Source organism: Hemitrygon akajei, chromosome 11 (assembly GCF_048418815.1).
Source record: "Hemitrygon akajei chromosome 11, sHemAka1.3, whole genome shotgun sequence".
NCBI classification, from domain to species: domain Eukaryota; kingdom Metazoa; phylum Chordata; class Chondrichthyes; order Myliobatiformes; family Dasyatidae; genus Hemitrygon; species Hemitrygon akajei.
In genome coordinates this window covers 17367384-17387405 of record NC_133134.1, presented here as the reverse complement: position 1 = coordinate 17387405, position 20022 = coordinate 17367384, and the positions used below count along the sequence as shown (strand labels likewise).

Below are 20022 nucleotides of genomic sequence, written 5' to 3'. Positions count from 1 at the left end.
GTACAGACTCAAAAAGGAAGGATGTCCCTTTATAACAGAGATGAAGAGGAATTTCTTTTGCTAAAGGGTGATGAACGTGGAATTCATTGTTACAGAGGGCTGTGGAGGCCGCTATTGGGCATATTTAAAGCAGAGATTAATAGGTTGTTGATTAGTAAGGGAATCAACGGTTATGGGGAGAAGGCAGGAGAATGGAGTTGAGAGGATAATAAGTCGGCTATGATGCAATGGTAGAACAGACATGATGGGCTGAATAGCCTAATAGTGCTCCTATGTTTTACAGTTTTATGAAATTGGTCTCCACACTTACCCCCCTATCTGATTTCAGGGAATGCCTATTTAAATGACTTCTCCACAGGCATAATATGTACAATGGTCTTAGGGATGTCTATTGAACAAAGATCCTCGAACTAACATAACAAGACTGCATATTACTTCAATTATGTTGGAGATGACTGGATAATCCTTGTGTCAGTCAAATTTGGTGTTCACCAGACTTGCTGTTCAAGATTGATTTTATTTAAGGATAAAGATTAGCTTAATTTGTCATGTGTACATCAAAACATTGAAACATATGGTGAAATGTGTCACTTGCGCCAATGACCGACACAGCCCAAGGATATGCAGGGGCAGCCCACAGGGTTTGCCTTGCTTCTGGTGACAGTGAATGCCCATAACCCACTAACTAACTGAACTGTACAGCTTTCAGAATGGAAGAAACCCAAGCAACCGGAGGAAACATCGGCGGTCACGGAGAAAAGGTACAAACTTCCTACTGACAGAAGTGGGAATTGAACCTTGATTCCACCACTCACTGCACATTTCTGGAGAAACTATGCTGCTGTCATTAGAAGATGTTGCTGAGAACATGAATCCAGAGATACTTACAGTATAAAGGCAGAGGCATTCCACAATCCAGACAACCTAAAAAGCCAAAAAGTTAATTTTATCTTTCTTTGAAAAATGTTATACGTTAACTTCCTATGACCTCGACCAATTTAGGAATTATAACTGAGTGACATTTTTGCCTACCCACCAAAAGTTAAGTGATGCCAATAACCTTCACACATACTTACTTTACTTTGCCCTTAGCTCCCAGCACAGACTATTGATGATCTCCCATCTCCATTGTCCTCTGAAGTCGATGGCATGGTTGGAGTTCATCAACGTTTCTGTAATCCATTGCATCCATGGCTACATCTACCTCTCACGGCAGGGACGTAGGGTTGGACATTGAGAAGAAGCCTTCACACATAAAACAGAATTATTTACCGTACAACATCCTTTAGTCCTTTGATCAGAAACTTCTCTGTCAAAATTTATTTTCTTGAAGGTTTCACAAGGCAGCACGTATCATTTCAAATATATTGCAAGTTAGTCAAAATTCTAATAATGAAACAACTCAAGAAATTTGACGTGCATTTCTCTAATCATCTTTCCCTTCAGACATAATGTGTGACACTTATTGAATCTGGCTATACTTCTTTTTATTGTAATGTTATTGATGCCTGTAAAGCATGAATTCCAGTGCTTGTTCAGTTTTAGCGTTGCTGTGAGAATAAATTCTATTCAGTAACATACAGTCATTTAATAGTATCGAGTAAACAGGGTTTACAATCTTGCAGCTTCTTCGTTTCACAAAAACTTAATTTGAAAACTGTTCAGAACTTACATCAACTGAACAGTTCAGAATTGTGAAAGAATTTCTACAAGTAGCAGTGAACTGCTGTTTTCCAGTAGGACGGCGACAAGCTTGGACACAGCAGCTTCGACGGGGCCAACCAAAGATGTTATTGTCTTTCTTAAATGTATTCTCTACGATCGCAAGATACTGCTGGACATTAACAACTTCGAGGCGTGATGTCACCTGTTTGCAGCCGTCCAGGGGAGAGGTGTTGGAGTCAATGCTTCACTCCGGTGTTTGCAAGCTGTATTGTATTCAACTGCAGATTGCTGCAACATTCATGGAGTCGGGGACTTGGATTATTTTTTCTGCTGACAGTATTTTGCTGATATTTTATACGTGCTTCGTGTACCTTGAGCTGTGAATGACTGTTAATACTGTGTTTTGCACTCTGGCCCCACAGTAACGTTCTTTCATTTGACTGTATTCTTCTGTATTCATTTTTGTCTGAATGACAATTAAACTTGAACTTGTTCTGGGCAAGTATTACTGTATTTCCATTCCTACTAACAAAATTGTATTCAGTGGCCTCTTTTGTACAATTTTGTTGGAGCAAAATAATTTTTAAAAAGAACTATATTCCTCTTACAACAAAAGGAAAAATCCAGCCGTTGGTTAGTTCCAGTTCTAGGACAGGTTGAAACCTGCAAGTCTATTTATCAATGCTCAGTGTGGGCTCAGCCATTTGATTTTTTTTCAGTCGTGCCAAATTACTGTCATACACAGAACGTCCGACAAACTAAAAACATGTGTGTAAAAAATATTTCATGTGGATGCTGACAACTGTGATGATGTTTCAAATGAGCATAACTTTTGCAGAGGTTAAAATATAATTATTTAACATTTTTAAGTTCTGAATGATGTTGTGTGTGTGTGTGTGTGTGTGTGTGTGTGTGTGTGTGTGTGTGTGTGTGTGTGTGTGTGTGTGTGTGTGTGTGTGTGTGTGTGTGTGTGTGTTGTGTGTGTGTGTGCAGAAGAAATGCAGCCATGGTTGCTATCACTACCGCCACTACTACATATACATGTCCCACCTGCAATAGAACTTGTGGGTCCAGGATAGGACTGTATAGTCATCAAAGATCTCACCGTTAAAGGAGTGGACGTTGTCATCGGATTCCGATGGACAACCGACGAAGTGTGTGTGTGTACATGTGTGCGTGTGTGTGTGAGACAGAGAACATTTCAAACCTCTTTGCATTTGATGAAATCCCATTTCTGCAAACCAGTTAGACATTTTTCCTTGCATCTAGAAATGCCATTTTAATAGCATGCAACGGATGCCTTTGAACTTAGCTTAATGAAATGGATCTGAATTTTTTAAGATGCTGCTATTTTAGCTAACAGTTCAGTAATGCAAAATTGAGTTCAATTACACAGTTCAGATTTCAGATACCAGCAAGTTTTGTTTTTTAATGTCTGTTTTAGAGAAATGAGAGAAACAAGCTTATAAATGATTACAGTTCATTGCAGTAATTAGATACATATATCAGTACAAACTGATTTCTTGTTCTTTGCTTGAGTTAGTTTTTGAAATAATCACACTGTTTTAAAAAAGTTTCCATTTGCACACTAGTAACAAAGCAACTTTATTGTTCTGTCCTGACTTGCCTTAGCTTTGAATGGATCTGATAGTCAAATAGGGAATAATCATATTTCTGTTTTGAACTTTACATTATGCTACCTCAAACGATGTACAGTATGCAGTGGTCAGGAACCTTCCATTCCATCTTCAGTTTCATAAACATGCTGCTGTTTCTAACTGTGGTTGCCCAGAATTCCTTTCACACTCATACTAATTACCGTCCTCAGCACTTTGACCTCTCAGACTGTGAGCACAGTGATGATTAGTGAGGAAGGGTCAAACCTGGATTTGGGATGCCAAGAGAAAACAGAAGTCGCAGTTTCACAACGTATGCTTTTTCAGGGTGGAACAAAGTGTTAAAAACATACAGACCATAAGACGATAAAGAGCAGAATTAGGCTATTCAGTTTGTTGAACCTGCTCTGCCATTCCATCATGTCTAATTTATTATCCCTCTCAATGCCATTCTCCTGCCTTTTCCCCAAAACCTTTGATGCCCTTACTAATCAAGAACCTATCGACCTCCATTTTAAATTTACCCAGTGACTTGGTCTCCACAGCCGTCTGTGGCAACGAATTCCATGGATTCGCCACTCTCTGGCTCAAGAAGTTCCTTCTCATCTGTTCTGAAGGGATGTCCTTCTATTCTGAGGCTGTGCCCTCTGGTCCTAGACTCCCCCCATATGAAACATCCCCTCCACATCCACTAATGTACACTGACATTATGCCTATAGTGAAACTGCTTTATTGTAATGGTGGTTTGAGACATAGTAAATCAGAAGTCAACATCAGCAATTATTAATGTATAGCACTGTAATGTAAATGAATATGTGATAGAACAGGAACATCAAGGAAGCATTATATAGTAAACACAAGTATAAAATAAACACAATTTCATAAAACATGCATAAAATGCTGGGGGAACTCAGCAGGCCAGGCAGCATCTATGGGAAAAAGTACAGTTGACGTTTCGGGCCGAGACCCTTCGGCAGGACTGGAGAAAAAAAGATGAAGAATAGATTGAAAAGATGGGGGAATGGAGAGAGAAACATAAGGTGATAGGTACCCCCCATCTTTTCAATCTACTCCTCATCTGTTTTTCTCCTGTCCTGTCAAGGGGTCTTGACGAAAACCTCAACTGTACTTTTTTTCCATAGTTGCTGCCCGGCCTGCTGAGTTCCCCCAGCATTTTTTGTGTGTTGCTCGGATTTCCAGCAGCTGCAGATTATCTGTTGTTTACAATTTTACAAAATTCATTTCTTCAATTATGAGTTAATTCATTGAACTTTTAACATCTGTTTTTTTTCTAATTCAGCTGTCAGTGATGTTACAACTGTTAGATTATTAATGCAGGCTTTCTACCCAGTTCTTGTGCTCTCCTTCAGATCTGATGAAGTGTACTTGGTAGCGTCTGTGCAGCCACTGAGCTGTGTATAGTCCGAGTCACTCATCTTAATTCTGCCTGACGTGGAGACTGAAAAAATATGCTGGGGCTGGGTGCAGAACAGGGGGCAGTTTGGGCCTCCAACACCCTTGTGTAAACAGCTGTGAGTAGGTCAGAATAATGAGCTGTTTGATGTGCAAACTGTCGCTGGTTCAGAAGTGGGGAGAACAACTTGCAATGTGTTTTAGTCTGTGACAGCTTGAAAATGTTTCATAGTGATTACATAGACAGCAACGAGTCTGCAATTCCGCTGGAGGCCCAGCGGTGGCTGTCCTGGTGTTGGAGGGGGGAGGGAGGGAAGGAAGGAGGGGGAGAGAGAGAGAGAGGGAGGGAGGGGGGGGGAGAGAGAGAGAGAGAAAGAAAAGATGTGAGTGAGGAAAGGGGCTTGTTTGTTGTTGTTGCTTTGTTGCCGTGGATCTGTTTCTGCTGTTGTGGTGGTAGCTTGTGGTGTTCTGCTGAATTTTGTGGGCATGCTACGTTGGCGCCAGAATGTGAGGTGACACTCGCGGTCGGATGCAAACCACCCAGGACATGCCCTCTTCTCAGGAAGGAGGTACAGGAGGCTGAACGCGCACAACACAGATGCCTTGTGCAGGAAGGCACAGAGTCGACTGTACTTCCAAGAAGGTGTCATTCAATGTCTGTAGTGAGATGCTGAAGATGTTCTATAGGTCAGTTGTGGAGAGCGCCCTCTTCTTTGTGGTGGCGTGTTGGGGAGGAAGCATTAAGAAGAGGGACGCCTCACGTCTTAATAAGCTGGTAAGGAAGGCGGGCTCTGTCGTGGGCAAAGTACTGGAGAGTTTAACATCGGTAGCTGAGCGAAGGGCGCTGAGTAGGCTACGGTCAATTATGGAAAACCCTGAACATCCTCTACATAGCACCATCCAGAGACAGAGAAGCAGTTTCAGCGACAGGTTACTATCGATGCAATGCTCCTCAGACAGGATGAAGAGGTCAATACTCCCCAATGCCATTAGGCTTTACAATTCTACCGCCAGGACTTAAGAACTTTTTAAAAGCTATTATTAATGCTTTTTGAGATAGTGATTTAGATGCATATCATATTTTTTACTGAGTTAAGTATTGTATGTAATTAGTTTTGCTACAACAAGTGTATGGGACATTGGAAAAAAGTTGAATTTCCCCATGGGGATGAATAAAGTATCTATCTATCTATCTATCTATCACTCAGCGATTCAGGAACAGCTTCTTCCCCTCTGCCATCCGATTCCTAAATGGACATTGAATCCATGAACACTACCTCACTATCTTTTCTTTGAAAATTTCTGCTTTTTGGTCTACTTATCTTAATTTAACTATTTAATATACATTTACACACTTACTGTAATTCAGTTTTTTTGATTATTTATCATGTATTGTACTGCCGCTGAAAAGTCAACAAATTTCACGACATATGCCGGTGATATTAAACCTGATTCTGATTTCAATGTACGTGATAAATAAAAGAATCTGAATGAGTGGCTCAGTGATACTGATATTCAAGGCACTGCCTCACTCTGCCAGTGACCTGGGTTCATCCTAACCATGGGTGCTGTCAGTGTGGAGTTTGCAAGTTCTCCCTATAAGTGGGGGAGGGGGGTTCCTTCAGGTGCTTCTGTTCCTCTTCCTCCTCCCAAAGACATGAAGGTTGGAAGTTAATTGATCAATGTAACTTGCCGCTAGTGTAGAAATGAGTGCTGGAATCTATGGGGAGTAGATGGGAATGTGGGGAGAATACACTGGGATTAGGATAGGAATGGTGTACATGGGAGCTTGATGGTTGCCATGGTCACAGTGGGACTAAGGGCCTGTTTCCATACCAGTTCAATCAAGAACTTGATGGTTGTAGGAAAATAGCTGTTCTTGGACCAGCCCACGTGGGACTTTAGGCTTCTGTATCTCCCGCCTGTTTGTAGCAGTAAGTAGAACCATGAATCAGACAGTGGGGAGCTTTGATGAGAGTTGCTGACTTCTCGAGGGAACACTTCCTCAGATGCTGGTCAGTGATGGTGAGGGCTGTTCCGGTGATGGATAGGCCTGTGTCCATTACTCTCTGCAGCCTCTTGAACTCCTGTGCATTGGTATTGATGTAGTAGGCCATGATGAAATTCATTAAACACAAGAGATTTGCCAGCTGCTTGAAATCTAGTCCTGATGAAGGGTCTCTGCCCAAAATGTCAACAAGTTCAGTTGAAGTGTCTTAGCCTGAAGGCTTGACTGCTTATTCCCCTCCATAGACGCTGCCTGATTTTTCTGACCCCTGCTGAGTTCCTCCAGCATTTTATGTGTGTTGCTCAGGAAACTTTAAACAAGATGGCCAGGGTATTTGGTGACATGCCAATTCTTCCTAAGCTTCTAAGAAAGTAGAGGCACTGGCAGTCCTTCTTTATGACTGCCTTACAATTTACTGTTTTTCCTGTAAAGACCATCACCATTTATATATTTTCATTGTTATTTATCAACAGCTCTGAAGCGGTCGTTTGAGATCGATGATGTGAGTGACGAGCCTCCGTTTTCGCCAGTTTCCCAACTGAGCTCCCCTTTCTCTCCAGGCCCAACGGAAGTGCAGTCACCCCGGCTCACTGAAGGCTTTGCATCTTCCCCGCCGTCCTATCACACAAGGATCAACAGGAGCTCGAGCACTGTCCCATCCCCCAGCTCTGCCCAATACAGGAAGGTATCTTCAAGCTTTTCTTTTAATCATGGCTCCAAGCCAATCCCTAGGGCCAATGGGAGTGCAGCGGGTACATTAGGCCGTGTCTCCTCTTTCCAAAGCAAAATAAACCCCATTAGCTATGTCCAGTCCTCCAGACCTGGTGTTGATGTTGGTCTCCATGGCTCTGCATCTAGTCTTGTATATCACTCGAGGTTAAACTCTGTGTCAGGCCCACTGGGATGCCATGATCCTGGTGTTAAGGCAAACCATGTGCCATCTCCGGCTTTGAAAAAGTACCTATCGCAGGGCAATATGTTCCATTCTGAAGTGGACCGACCTGTGACGTCTGTGAATGAAGGTGCGGTCAATCATGGTTCTATGCCATCGCTGGACCTTCACATAGCTGAAGACCTGGCTCTGGAAGGCAAGGCATCATCCAAACTAATGCATAAATCAAACGTACCTCCTTACTCTGGAACAAAGTCTCCACTGGCTCAAGGGATCTCACCTGGCCACGGTCAGCGAGTAAGTCAGAGAGAGCCACGGATTGCTTCAACTGCCACCTATCCCAGTTTAAGCATGAAGCCTATGCAAGAGGTGAACTTTGGGCCAACTAATTCATTTTCCAGTAATGTGGCTGACTCTTTCTGTAAAGCTCAGGAGAGTCTAATTACAAACCCTGAACCTCCTGCGAGAAGTCTCCCACGATCTCAAATCATCCAGAATACAACTTCCACCCCTATCACCCTGACAAGATCAAAGCAACCTGCCACGATGACATCCATGCATCAACCTGGAGACTTCCTGCCTCTTGCCATCGACACAGAGTCCAGCTCAGTATCCATGCATCAATTGCCCCAGTTCAAGCTAGTGACGCAGCCACAGATGATTCAGGCCCCAACACCTCCTCACTCCCCCATGCCTGATTTGCAACCTAAACTCACGCAGAATTCTGCTTTGAATGAGGACCCAGTATTCGCTCTACATGCGATGGATAATGCAGACCCTGTGGCCAAGAGAAATCCTCCCTTCTCAAAATCAGATGATTTAGGGATGCATTTTATTAGCTCTAACATCAAACTGACAGACAACATTTATCACGACGGGAAACGAGAGGACCCATCTCTGGAACAAGAAGTTGAGATGCATTTGAAGAAGCAAGGTAGGATATACGTTCCTCAGTCAATTTTACTAAAGGTATAATGCACATCAAATTGCTTCATTCTGAAAGCACAAGATTTTTGACAATTGTTGGATCTCCATTTAAATTTTCATCCTTAGGGTTCTTCCGGGAGTCAAGAATGGCAAGAGGTCTTAATTCCAAGAGTTCAGTTTATTTTAGAGTACAAACAAACATACAAGTGTTAAGCAAACTAAATAAAGAGCTGAGAGATGATGCTAAGATGGGAATTAATGTTAAGGGGTGTAAGACAGAGGAATAAAGATGGCACTTCTGAAAAAATTATCACTTTTATAATAAGTTAAGAATAATTCCTTGGATAGTAATGAGTTAATTAATAGGCTACATAATTAAAACATCTACATTACATGGGTAATGTGCTAATACTTAGCCAATGGAAAATGAGAAAGGTGATAAACCGTTAGTTTAGCTGCTATACTATTTTCTGCCAGTGAATGTGAAAAATACATGAGTTTGTTAAAAAGTATAAATTGTATAAAACGTATTATTTAAATCAAAAGAGACAGTGGTTTCTAACATAACCTTAAACATGCAGTTCTTTAAATGCATTTCAGGTCAGACACTTCAAAACAGAAATGTTTATTGATAAAGATGACAGCTTAGATTAAAGGCTTCAAAATGTCCCAGGAAGCTTGTTCAGTGTGTTGAGTGTCATGGTGTAATATGATCTGGTTAAGATCTTGAAGTGGTCTCAGTGTACAGAAGGATGGCAAACGTGGGGATTTGCCCTGCAGTCAATGACTTGCTGACACTTGCTCTTAAGGTTTACATGTGAATAATGGACGATTGGGTGTGCAGGCAGAACCAGTGGTGCGTGGGGGCCGAGTAGGATACATGGCTTATAAGAAAGGGTAATATTTAACAGTTAAAATGATGAGGAGGAGCACTGTAATCTTCTGTTTAACTCTTCAAGTTTCCTTTGCAAACTTTGAAGCAGCTGTTCTATAAAAAATAGAATTTATGTCTTATTGGTCAAAATTTTAAATTTATTTTATTTTTAAAAATTTTATTTTAGAGATACAGTGCAGAATAGGCCCTTCTGAGCTGTCCCACCCAGCAATCCCCAATCACCCCCAATTTAACCCCAGCCTAATCACGGGGCAAATTACAATGACCAATTAACCTACTAGTCTTTGAAATGTGGGAGGAAACAGGAGCATCTGGAGTAAGCCCATGCATTTCATGAGGAGAACGTACAAACTCCTTAGAAAGAACGCTGGAATTGAACCGAACTCCAATGCCCCAAGCTGTAATAGCGTTGTGCTAACCGCCATGCGACTGTGGCACCCAAAAAGCTGCCGGATCACCAGCATCCCTAAGCTTTCTAGCAGTGAGAGGCAATCTGGCCCATCTTATGTTCTGAGCAAGCTTCTACTCAGAACATAGACTAAGGTCAAGGTGAAGGTCACATAGCTGAGGCAATTCCGAACAATTCAATAAAAAGAAAATTCCAAGGAATTAAATCGAACTTCTCGGGCTTAATCAAATAAATGTTCCCGAACACTCCAGGATAATCAAATACATAATATAAAGTTGTCTGCAACTGATTACTACATGCCTCTTTTATAGAAAGTGGCAATCATATGTAGTTTGCTCTGGAAATAATTATGTAGCTAATTTGGAAGTTTTATGATGTACTAACTTCTCAGTCTTAGATTGTACAATCAATTAAATGTTAATATATGGATGTATACATCTTTAAATATGATTAGCGCTGGAAGAAAGAGACGGTAATGCAGAGTATCATGAATGGTGAAGGCAATAGGTGATCCCACGACCTCCTTGAGGATCCCAGTATTTAGGAAGTGCCAATAACTATCCCAAGCTAGATTGAGAAGAGTCACAATTTTTGTACTTCAGGGATGGAGTAAGGTACAGGCAGATAGTACTGGGTAAAATGTATGACATGCTGAGGAATGAGGTACCATGTCTTCACGTGCACGCTAGATAAGCAGTGAATTACTGCCATATTCTCCCTCCAAGGCAAGTATTATATTCCCCCCCCCCCCACCACCCTCGCTTCTCCTGATTGCAGGCTTGTAATAAATATATCATGTTAAGAGATGGTTTGTCTGTGGGGAACATACCTCAGTGCCTGTGCATGCTGCAACCTGGTCCTATGCGTACTGCTGGTGATTAACCGGAGGAGCTAATCTTGATGGCCAATGTACATATATCAGTTACCGCCTGACATTTCTGGATTTGTGCCCAACAAACTTCAAATTCTAAAGTTTAGAACTTAGAGGAGGAAAGGAATCTTGCTCACGGCAACCCCGTTAACATGGAAGCAAAGCAGATCCATCTGAAGGAAACAGATTTTGCTCCAAACGGAATACATTCCTTTTGAATGCATTCCTTAATGTCACTTATTAATATCTTCATGTAATGAATATTGTGGATGAAGTATAACGTCAAAGTATTTTACAGTTTAAAGAGTGGCTGTTCATTATCAGTTTGTGTCTGTCTTCTATGTGCTTCTAATTTATGATAATCACCCTTTTTATTGATAGGTTTACATGTGAAATTGAGTTTGATATTGCTGATTACATTATATTGCTATTCTCACCGGTATTATTTATTGTTCTATGCAAAGATTAGTGCGATTTTTAGCAGCCACAGCTAAGAAATACCTACCGCTAAACGTATCTTTACCTCCACCCCCACCCTCTCCGCTTTCTGTGGGGATCGCTCACTCCTCGATACTCTTGCCCCTCCCTCCCAGCTCTTATCCTCACAAGCAGCCTAACTGCTACACCTGCCCATACACCTCCCTCTCCTCCATTCAGGACCCCAAATATTCCTCCCAGGCGAGGCAACACTTCACCTGTGAATCTGCTGGGGTCATCTATTGTGTCTGTGTTCGCAATGCGGTCCCTTCTACATTGGTAAGACTCATCGTAAACTGGGGGGGCCACTTCATCAAGCACCTCCGCTCTTTCCATCACAAATGGGACTTCCCAATGGCCAAACATTTTAATTCCCGTTCCCATTCCCTATCTAACATCTCAGTCCACGGTCCCCTCTTGCGCCAAGATGAGGCCACCCTCAGGGTGGAGGAGCAACACCTTATATTCCACGTGTGTAGCCTCCAACCTGGTGGAATGAATATCCATTTCTCTTTCTGGGTAAAAAAAATTCCCTCCCCCTCCCCTCTTCCTCTATTCATCTGGCCCCTTGCCTCTTTTCACCTGCTTATTACTTCCCTCTTGGGCCCATCCTCCGTCCCTTTCTCCTATAGTCCACTCTCCCCTCCTATCAGATTCCTTCTTCTCCAGCCCTTGACCTTATCCACCCACCTGACTTCACCTATCACCTTTCAATTAGCCTCTTTCCCTTCCCCCTACTTTTTTATTCTGGCATCTTCCCCTTTCCTTCTCAGTCCTGAGGAGGATCTTGGTCCGAAATGTGGACTGTTTGTTCATCTCCACAGATGCTGCCTGACCTGCTGAGCTCCTCCAGGTTGCTCTGGAGCTCCAGCATCTGCAGATTTGAATATTGTCTTTGATGCCAAAGCATCTGTGTGAAAGGCTTCATTTCAAGATGTGTTTGCTGGGGGTTTACAAGGCATTGGTCAGGCCTTGCAGCACTGCGAGCAGTTTAAAAATATAGATATATATATATTTAGAGGAACAGCTAAGTGGCAAGGTCGACATACGTTTCTACCAGTGGAGGTCTGAGGTGCTCCTTCCCTCTGCTAGCCTGCAGGTCACCCTTGGGCAAGGTGTAGCACCTGCTTAGCCCCTCTATCAGGGTCACGTGAAGTCATGGGAGCAGGTGGTGGACGGTCGTATGAGCAGCCGGTGCTTATCTCATCCTAGTTATGCGACCACTGACACCAGACAGACAATCTCTGAAGAGTATTGATAATGGCTGGGCTCACCCGTCTTGTAAAGACACTGCCCAGAAGAAACAAATGGGAAACCACTTCTGTAGAAAAATTTGCCAAGCACAATTATGGTCACGGATGGGATCATGATCGCCCGCACCATAACAGGGCCTTCTGACCCAACGAGCTGCACCGCCCAACAACCTACCTATTTAACACAGGACCATTTACAATGACCAATCAATCTACTAACCGGTACATTTTTGGACTGAAAAAGCACTTCAGGATGTATATTGTATACATTTCTCTGACATTAAATTTGACCTTTGAACCTTTGACTGTGGAAGGAAACTGGAGCACCCAGAGGAAAGCCACACGTTCATGGGAATGATGTACAAACTTCTTACAGACGGCAGCAGAACTGAACTCTGGGCTGTAATAGCATCACGCTACTGTGACATGCAACACAAAATTGTAAGCTCCTTATCAAAATAAAAATGGCTGGCATTGGGGAGGGTCCAGAGGAAATTCACAAGAATGATTCTGGAAATGAAAGGGTTAATGTATGAGGAGCATTTAATGGCTCTGGGCCTGTACTCTCAGAAGAATGGGGGGAGACCTCACTGAAGCCTATCAAATATTGAAAGGCCTAAATAGAGTGGATGTGGAAAGGATGTTCCCTATAGTGAGGGAGCCTCGGGCCCATGGACACAGCCTCAGTATAGCGCAATGTCTGTTTTGGAACAGAGATGAAGTGGAATTTCTTTAGCAAGGGGGTGTGGAATTCATTTGAATTTTAACTTATAACATATAATTTATCCAAGTACTCTGTACAAAAGAAAGCTGAATGTGTTTACTGAAAACATGCAGAAGTATCTCTAAAAGGATTATCACACACAAAACACGCGAACACTACCTCACTTTTTAAATATATATTATTTCTGTTTTTGCACGATTTTTAATCTATTCAATACCATATACTGTAATTTATTTATTTATTCTTCTATATTATGTATTGTATTGAACTGCTGCTGCTAAGTTAAAATGCTGATGATAATAAACCTGATTCTGATTCTCAGTAGATCAGGCAGCATCTCTGAAGGGAAATAAACAGTTGATGCTTCAGTTCCTGATGACGGATCTTGACACAAAACCTCAATTGCATATTCCCCGTCAGAGGTGCTGCCTGACCTGCTGAGCTCCTGCAGCATTTTGTCTGCATTACTGTGGATTTGCAGCTTCTGTAGAATCTCCTGTGTTCAAAAAGTATTCCTCCCACAGTTTCTCCTGAAGGTGGATTATGTTGCATTCCCCAGCTTTGAACTGTATCTGGCAACTCCACTTATTCTTCTGTCTCCTTGCCTCCACTCTACTTCCTCACAATTTGAAGAGATTCTTTCTTTAACAAAACAGAGGATGAATATTTTGAAAATGTGTCATCACTGCAGACTTCCAATTCAATAGCAAAAGCCAAACAGAATGAATTCTCAGCTCCCTGCACTTGTCTTGTCATGTTAATCTCCGGCAAGCCGCCATTCGTTTTGTCAAAGAAAGGAATGAGTGACTTTCTGGTTCAGATCTTTATTGATTAAATTCTATCATCTCCAGAACTCAGAGATGCACCTCATTATGTTGAAGTTGTTTGTTTTCACTATGCTCATAATAAATTGTTATGAGGGTAGTAAAGCACACGATTACAACAGGTGGACTCCAGCAGGACTGATGAAGGCTGATTTCTTTCTTCTAACATCTTAACATTACAGGTTTACCTCCACCCCAAACCATGACGTCAGTGTATCAAAACAAAGTTACTCGCCCAAGTAGTGTAGCAATTATTGCAATGCTTTACAATGCCGGCTGTAAATTCAGCATCCGTTTCTGCCCACTGTCTGTAAGGACTTTTGTACGTTCTCCCCGTGACTCCGGGTGTTCCAGTTTCCTCCCACTTTCCATGTTAGGGTCTCTGAGTTTTGGGCATGCTACGTTGGTCCTGACAAAGGGTCTCGACCTGAAACATTGACTGCTCCTTTCAACGGATGCTGACCGACCTGCTGAGTTCATCCAGCTTTTTTGTACGTCTATGTTGGCACCAGAAGCAAGGAGAAACTTGCAGCTCCAGCACAATCATCGCTGATCTGATTTGCTGCAAGTAATATATTTTCAATGTACATAGTCAAATTTAAAGTAAATTTATTATCAAGGTACATATATGTCATCATATACTACCTAAGATTCATTTTCTTTCTGGCATACTCAACATTTCTATAGAATAATAACCATAACAGAATCAAACATAGACTTCACCAACACGAGGAAATCTGCAGATGCTGGAAATTCAAACAACAACACACACAAAATGCTGGTGGAACACAGCAGGCCAGGCAGCATCTATAGGGAGAAGGGTCTCGGCCAGAAACGTCGACAGTGCTTCTTCCTATAGATGCTGCCTGGCCTGCTGCGTTCCACCAGTATTTTGTGTGTGTTGCTCAAAGACTTCACCAACTTGGGTGTTCAACCAGTGTGCAAAACACACCAAACTGAACAAATACAAAAAAAATAGTAATAAATAAATAAGGGATAAATATCGAAACTTGAGATGAAGAGTCCTTGAAAGTGAGTCAATTGGTGGGGGAACGTTTCAGTGATGGGCAAGTGAAGTTGTTTGAAGTTATCCCTTTTGGTTCAAGAGCCTGATGGTTGAGGAGTGGTAACTGTTCCTGAATCTGGTGGTGTGATCCCTGAGGCTCCCGTATCTTCTTCTTCTTGATGGCAGCACTGTTTTATGTACTAATTATCTGATTTATATATAAATTAAATAATTATTACAAAAAGAAGAAAAGGTGAGGTAGTGTTCATGCTTTCATTGTCCATTCAGAAATCTGATGGCAGAGGGGAAGAAACTCTTCCCAAAATGTTGAGTATGGGTCTTCAGGCTCCTGTACCTCCTCCTTGATAGCCGTAATGAGAAGAGGGTATGTCACAGATGATGAGATTCCTTAATGATGGATGCCGATTTCTTGAGGCGTCGGTTTTTGAAGATGTACTCTATGGTGGACCAGCTTGTGCCTGTGACGCAGCCAGCTGAATTTACAACCCTCTGCAGTCCTGTGCATTGGAATCTCCATTCCAGGCAGTGATACAACCGGCCAGAATGACACTCTTCACTACTCCACCACTCCGGAGTAACAATTACTGCATTCTCTTTACACTTGTCTGCAGGAAATGCCATTAAACGATCTTGAATCAATGAATCTCTGTAAATCTGTGGGTATCTTTAGTGACATACCAAATCTCCTCAAACTCCTAATAATATATAGCTGCAAAATGCCTTCTTTGCAATTGCATCAATATGTTGGGCCCGGGACAGATCTTCAGAGATGTTGACATCTTCAAGCTGACAGGAAGGCGCAATTACTCAAATAACCACACATTACAAAGTGATGTGCAGAAAAGCATCTCTGAACGTACAACACATCAAACCTCGAAGTGGATGGGCTACAGCAGCAGAAGACCATGAACACTTCCTCAGTGGCCACTTTATTAGGTACAGGGGGTAACTAACAAAGGAGCCACTGACTGTGTGACATTGAGATTGGTTTAGAAAGATGGTTCAAGGAATAGAGGATACAGATTTACAATTTTGGGCAAAAGATTCAAGATAGATAAGAGGATAAACTTCTTCAGTTTGAGAACAATTATGATCTGGTGAAACAGAATCACTCCGTACTTTCAATAGATGTTGGACAGGCACTCGACAGGGAACTAGAAAGGTTCAAAGGTTCATTTAATATCAAGGTACACAACTCTGAAATTCTTCTTCTCCAGATAGTCACAAAACCAAGGAAGAGAAGAATGGCAGCACAATTTTCAACTCCCAAATCCCCCTCCCATGCATACAAAAACACTGAGAAAGATTGGGTGAAAAAACACACAAAATAAAAAAAAGACTGAAAAGAAGTCCATAGTCAATAGTCCAAGTCCATATTCATATCCATATCCAAAACATTCTCTGGTTCTCCCCTCTCCAGCAGCAGAGTCATCCTACCAGTGATCAAAAGGCAGGAAGCCGGCATTCGCTCTCTGCATTCGCTTCGATATTTCAAACTATTATCAGGGCTGCAGAGAAATCGTAGGCAGTGGAATCAAAAAATTCTTCTACTGTGAGCTGGATTGTTATAATTGGGCTGAATGCCTCCCTCCCAACCCATTATACAGTAACAATTCTATGATTTTGTGAAGAATTGATTTTAAAAATTGCAGTCTAAATTTTTGTTTTGTTACTAGGCTTAGATTGTAATTGCCATTTACTGTTTGAAATGATGCAGCTGATTTGTATTTATTTGTGCTGGCTTGTGTTCATTATACATAGCACCGTGAATGACTCAAAAATGATAAATATTTTCTTTATGGTTTCAAGCAGCTGAATTTATTGACCAGTAATTTTGACAAAAGTAAAACTAAAATTATCATAAACTCTCATTAATTTTCACTTTGAATGACTAGAGCTGGTTAATTGTTACTTTGTATGTTGATATTTTGTTTGGCTGTTGGGGAAATATTTTAGCTAATTGATTTACACAGTGGAAAAGATTACAAGATTATAACATGCAAGGCAGCCTGTTTGATTGATCCATCTGGAGGGCTTGTAATATGTCCTTTCCCCTTTGCTTTTCTCACCCCTGTCCCAAATGTATCTCATTTAATAGTACTTTAAAAGTTATTAATGTATTATTTACGCGCTATTCTATCTGGGAGCGAATTCTGTTTCTGACAATTCTTTTGTGTGAAATTTAATTTCCTGAAATTTAACCTTAAAGTTCCCTTCTTGTGCTTGAAGATGTGGTCCCCCATTCTGGCACAGCAGTGTAGTGGTTGGCACAACGCTTTATAGTACTGGCAGCCCAGGTTCAATTCCCACTGCTGCCTGTAAGGAGTTAGTACATCCTCCCCATAACCGTGTGGGTTAATTGGTCATTGTAAATTGACCTGTGATTAGGCTAGAGTTGAATCAGGAGTTGCTGGGTGGCATGACTGTCCTGTATCTCAATAAATAAATAATGTGAAAAGGTATTTGGATTGTATAATTTTACACCCATAAAATATTACAGCTTATTTCTTAAGCAGTGTGCACGCGTGACTCAGTGATTATTAAGTGTATCAAGTGTGGGAGCACCATAGTGTAGTGATTAACACAATTGCTTTTCAGCACATACTATTACCAATCGGGGTTCAATTCCTGGCACTGTATGTAAGGAGATTATATGTTCTCCCCATGACTGTGTGGATTTCCTCTGGGTATTCCTGTTTCCTCCTACGTTCCAAAGGCGTATGGCTCGGTTTAGGCTTGTTAGAGAATTTAGTACCAATCAAACACAAAGACCTCGAAGCTAGCTGAATTCATGGGCAGCTGTTCCGCACAACATCTTCGCCAACACAAGGTTACAATTCAAATTTATATATTAAATCCAATCACATTAGGTCAGCCAGTCTCCAGACACTGTTTCGGCAATTTACGCAACATTAGTACCTATACAATCGATTCCGCTTTGCTCAGAGTACCAAACAAGCTGTGTCAGGAATGGACAGGAGGAGGAGTATAGGAAACTGATACAGGACTTTGTGATATGGTGCAACTCAAACTACCTGCGTCTCAATATCACCAAGACCAAGGAGATGGTGGTGGACTTTAGGAGATCTAGGCCTCATATGGAGCCAGTGATCATTAATGGAGAATGTGTGGAGCAGGTTAAGACCTACAAGTATCTGGGAGTACAGTTAGACGAGAAGCTAGACTGGACTGCCAACACAGATGCCTTGTGCAGGAAGGCACAGAGTCGACTGTACTTCCTTAGAAGGTTGGCGTCATTCAATGTCTGTAGTGAGATGCTGAAGATGTTCTATAGGTCAGTTGTGGAGAGCGCCCTCTTCTTTGTGGTGGCGTGTTGGGGAGGAAGCATTAAGAAGAGGGACGCCTCACGTCTTAATAAGCTGGTAAGGAAGGCGGGCTCTGTCGTGGGCAAAGTACTGGAGAGTTTAACATCGGTAGCTGAGCGAAGGGCGCTGAGTAGGCTACGGTCAATTATGGAAAACTCTGAACATCCTCTACATAGCACCATCCAGAGACAGAGAAGCAGTTTCAGCGACAGGTTACTATCGATGCAATGCTCCTCAGACAGGATGAAGAGGTCAATACTCCCCAATGCCATTAGGCTTTACAATTCAACCGCCAGGACTTAAGAACTTTTTAAAAGCTATTATTAATGCTTTTTGAGATAGTGATTTAGATGCATATCATATTTTTTACTGAGTTAAGTATTGTATGTAATTAGTTTTGCTACAACAAGTGTATGGGACATTGGAAAAAAAGTTGAATTTCCCCATGGGGATGAATAAAGTATCTATCTATCTATCTATCTAATCACGTTGCCTCTCAGACAATTAGCACCTCCACAATCGGTTCCTCTTTGATGCCATGATCTATTGTTAGCTAGTACAAAGAAGATAGACACATTCTATTGTTTATCATGCTCTCCCCATGATTTTGCCGGCCCCCAGTCCTAAGGCTGAACCCCTTTCCTCCACAAGGGTTCGGTAATTGTGGCATGATATGTTGGCACCTTGTATGGTACCACTTATTCCAGCAAGAGGAAGAAGTGCCACACCTGTCCATTCATCTCCTCCCACACCACCATTCAGGGCCCCCAAACTGTCCTTCCCAGTGAGACAACACTTCACTTATGAGTCTGTTGGGGTCATCTATTGTATCTGGTGCTCTGGGTGCAGCCTCTCCTCAACGACGGTGAGACCCAACGTAAATTAGGGGCCAGCTTTGTTAAGCACCTTCGTTCTGTCCACAGTGAGCAGAATTTCCCAGTGGCCACCCATTTTAATTCCACTCCCCCATTCCCATTCCGAAATGTTGGTCCATGGCCTCCTCTACTGCCACAATGAGGCCACTCTCAGGTTGGAGGAGCAATACCTCATACTCTGTCTGACTGGCCTCCATCTGAGCTGATGGCCTGAGCATTGATTTCTCTAATGTCTGGGAATCCCCTCCCCATCCCACCCCTCTCTTTTTTCATTCCCCATTTCCACTCTCATCTTGTTCCTTCTCTTCTCTTCATTGCCTCCTTCTGGTGCCCCTCCTCCTTCTCTTTCTCCCTTGGTCCACTGTCCTTCCTATCAGACCCCTTCTGCTTCAGCCTTTCACCATTTCCACCTATCACCTCCCAGATTTCCACCCCCTCCCTCACTCACCTACCTTTCCCCTCACCTGGCTTCACCCATCACCTTCCAGTTTGTACTCCTTCCTGTCCCTCACCTTCTTATTCAGGCTCCTTCCCAGTTCCGATGAAAGGTTTCGTTCCAAAACGTCGGCTCTTTATTCCTCTCCATAGAGCCTGTCTGACCTGCTGAGTTCCTCCGCTATTTTGTGTGTGTTAGTCTGGATTTCCAGCATCTGCAGAATCTCCTGTGTTCATTAGCTCATTGTTTCTGTCTCTGCAGAAGCTGTCTGACCTGTTGGGTATTTCTAGCATTCTCTTTTATTTTAGAATTCTGACACCTGCAGCATTATATAGCTGTGCTCTTTACTTTTCTCCTCTGTACCTATTCTGTCTAACTCTCCTC

At 42.2% G+C, this 20022-nt stretch overlaps 1 protein-coding gene across 3 annotated transcripts in view; it reads left to right on the top strand.

The window, feature by feature from the left end:
- LOC140735343 (septin-9-like) overlaps positions 1-20022 on the top strand; it is a 416923-nt gene that overhangs the window by 45342 nt on the left and 351559 nt on the right. For 2 of the 3 annotated variants that reach the window (XM_073060281.1, XM_073060280.1), the window contains exon 2: positions 7176-8528. In XM_073060281.1, coding sequence (XP_072916382.1) covers positions 7176-8528 — 1353 coding nt within the window. Of the gene's footprint in view, positions 1-4732; positions 4814-7175; positions 8529-20022 lie in introns of those variants that run through there. The other variant, XM_073060282.1, reaches the window with a different exon arrangement.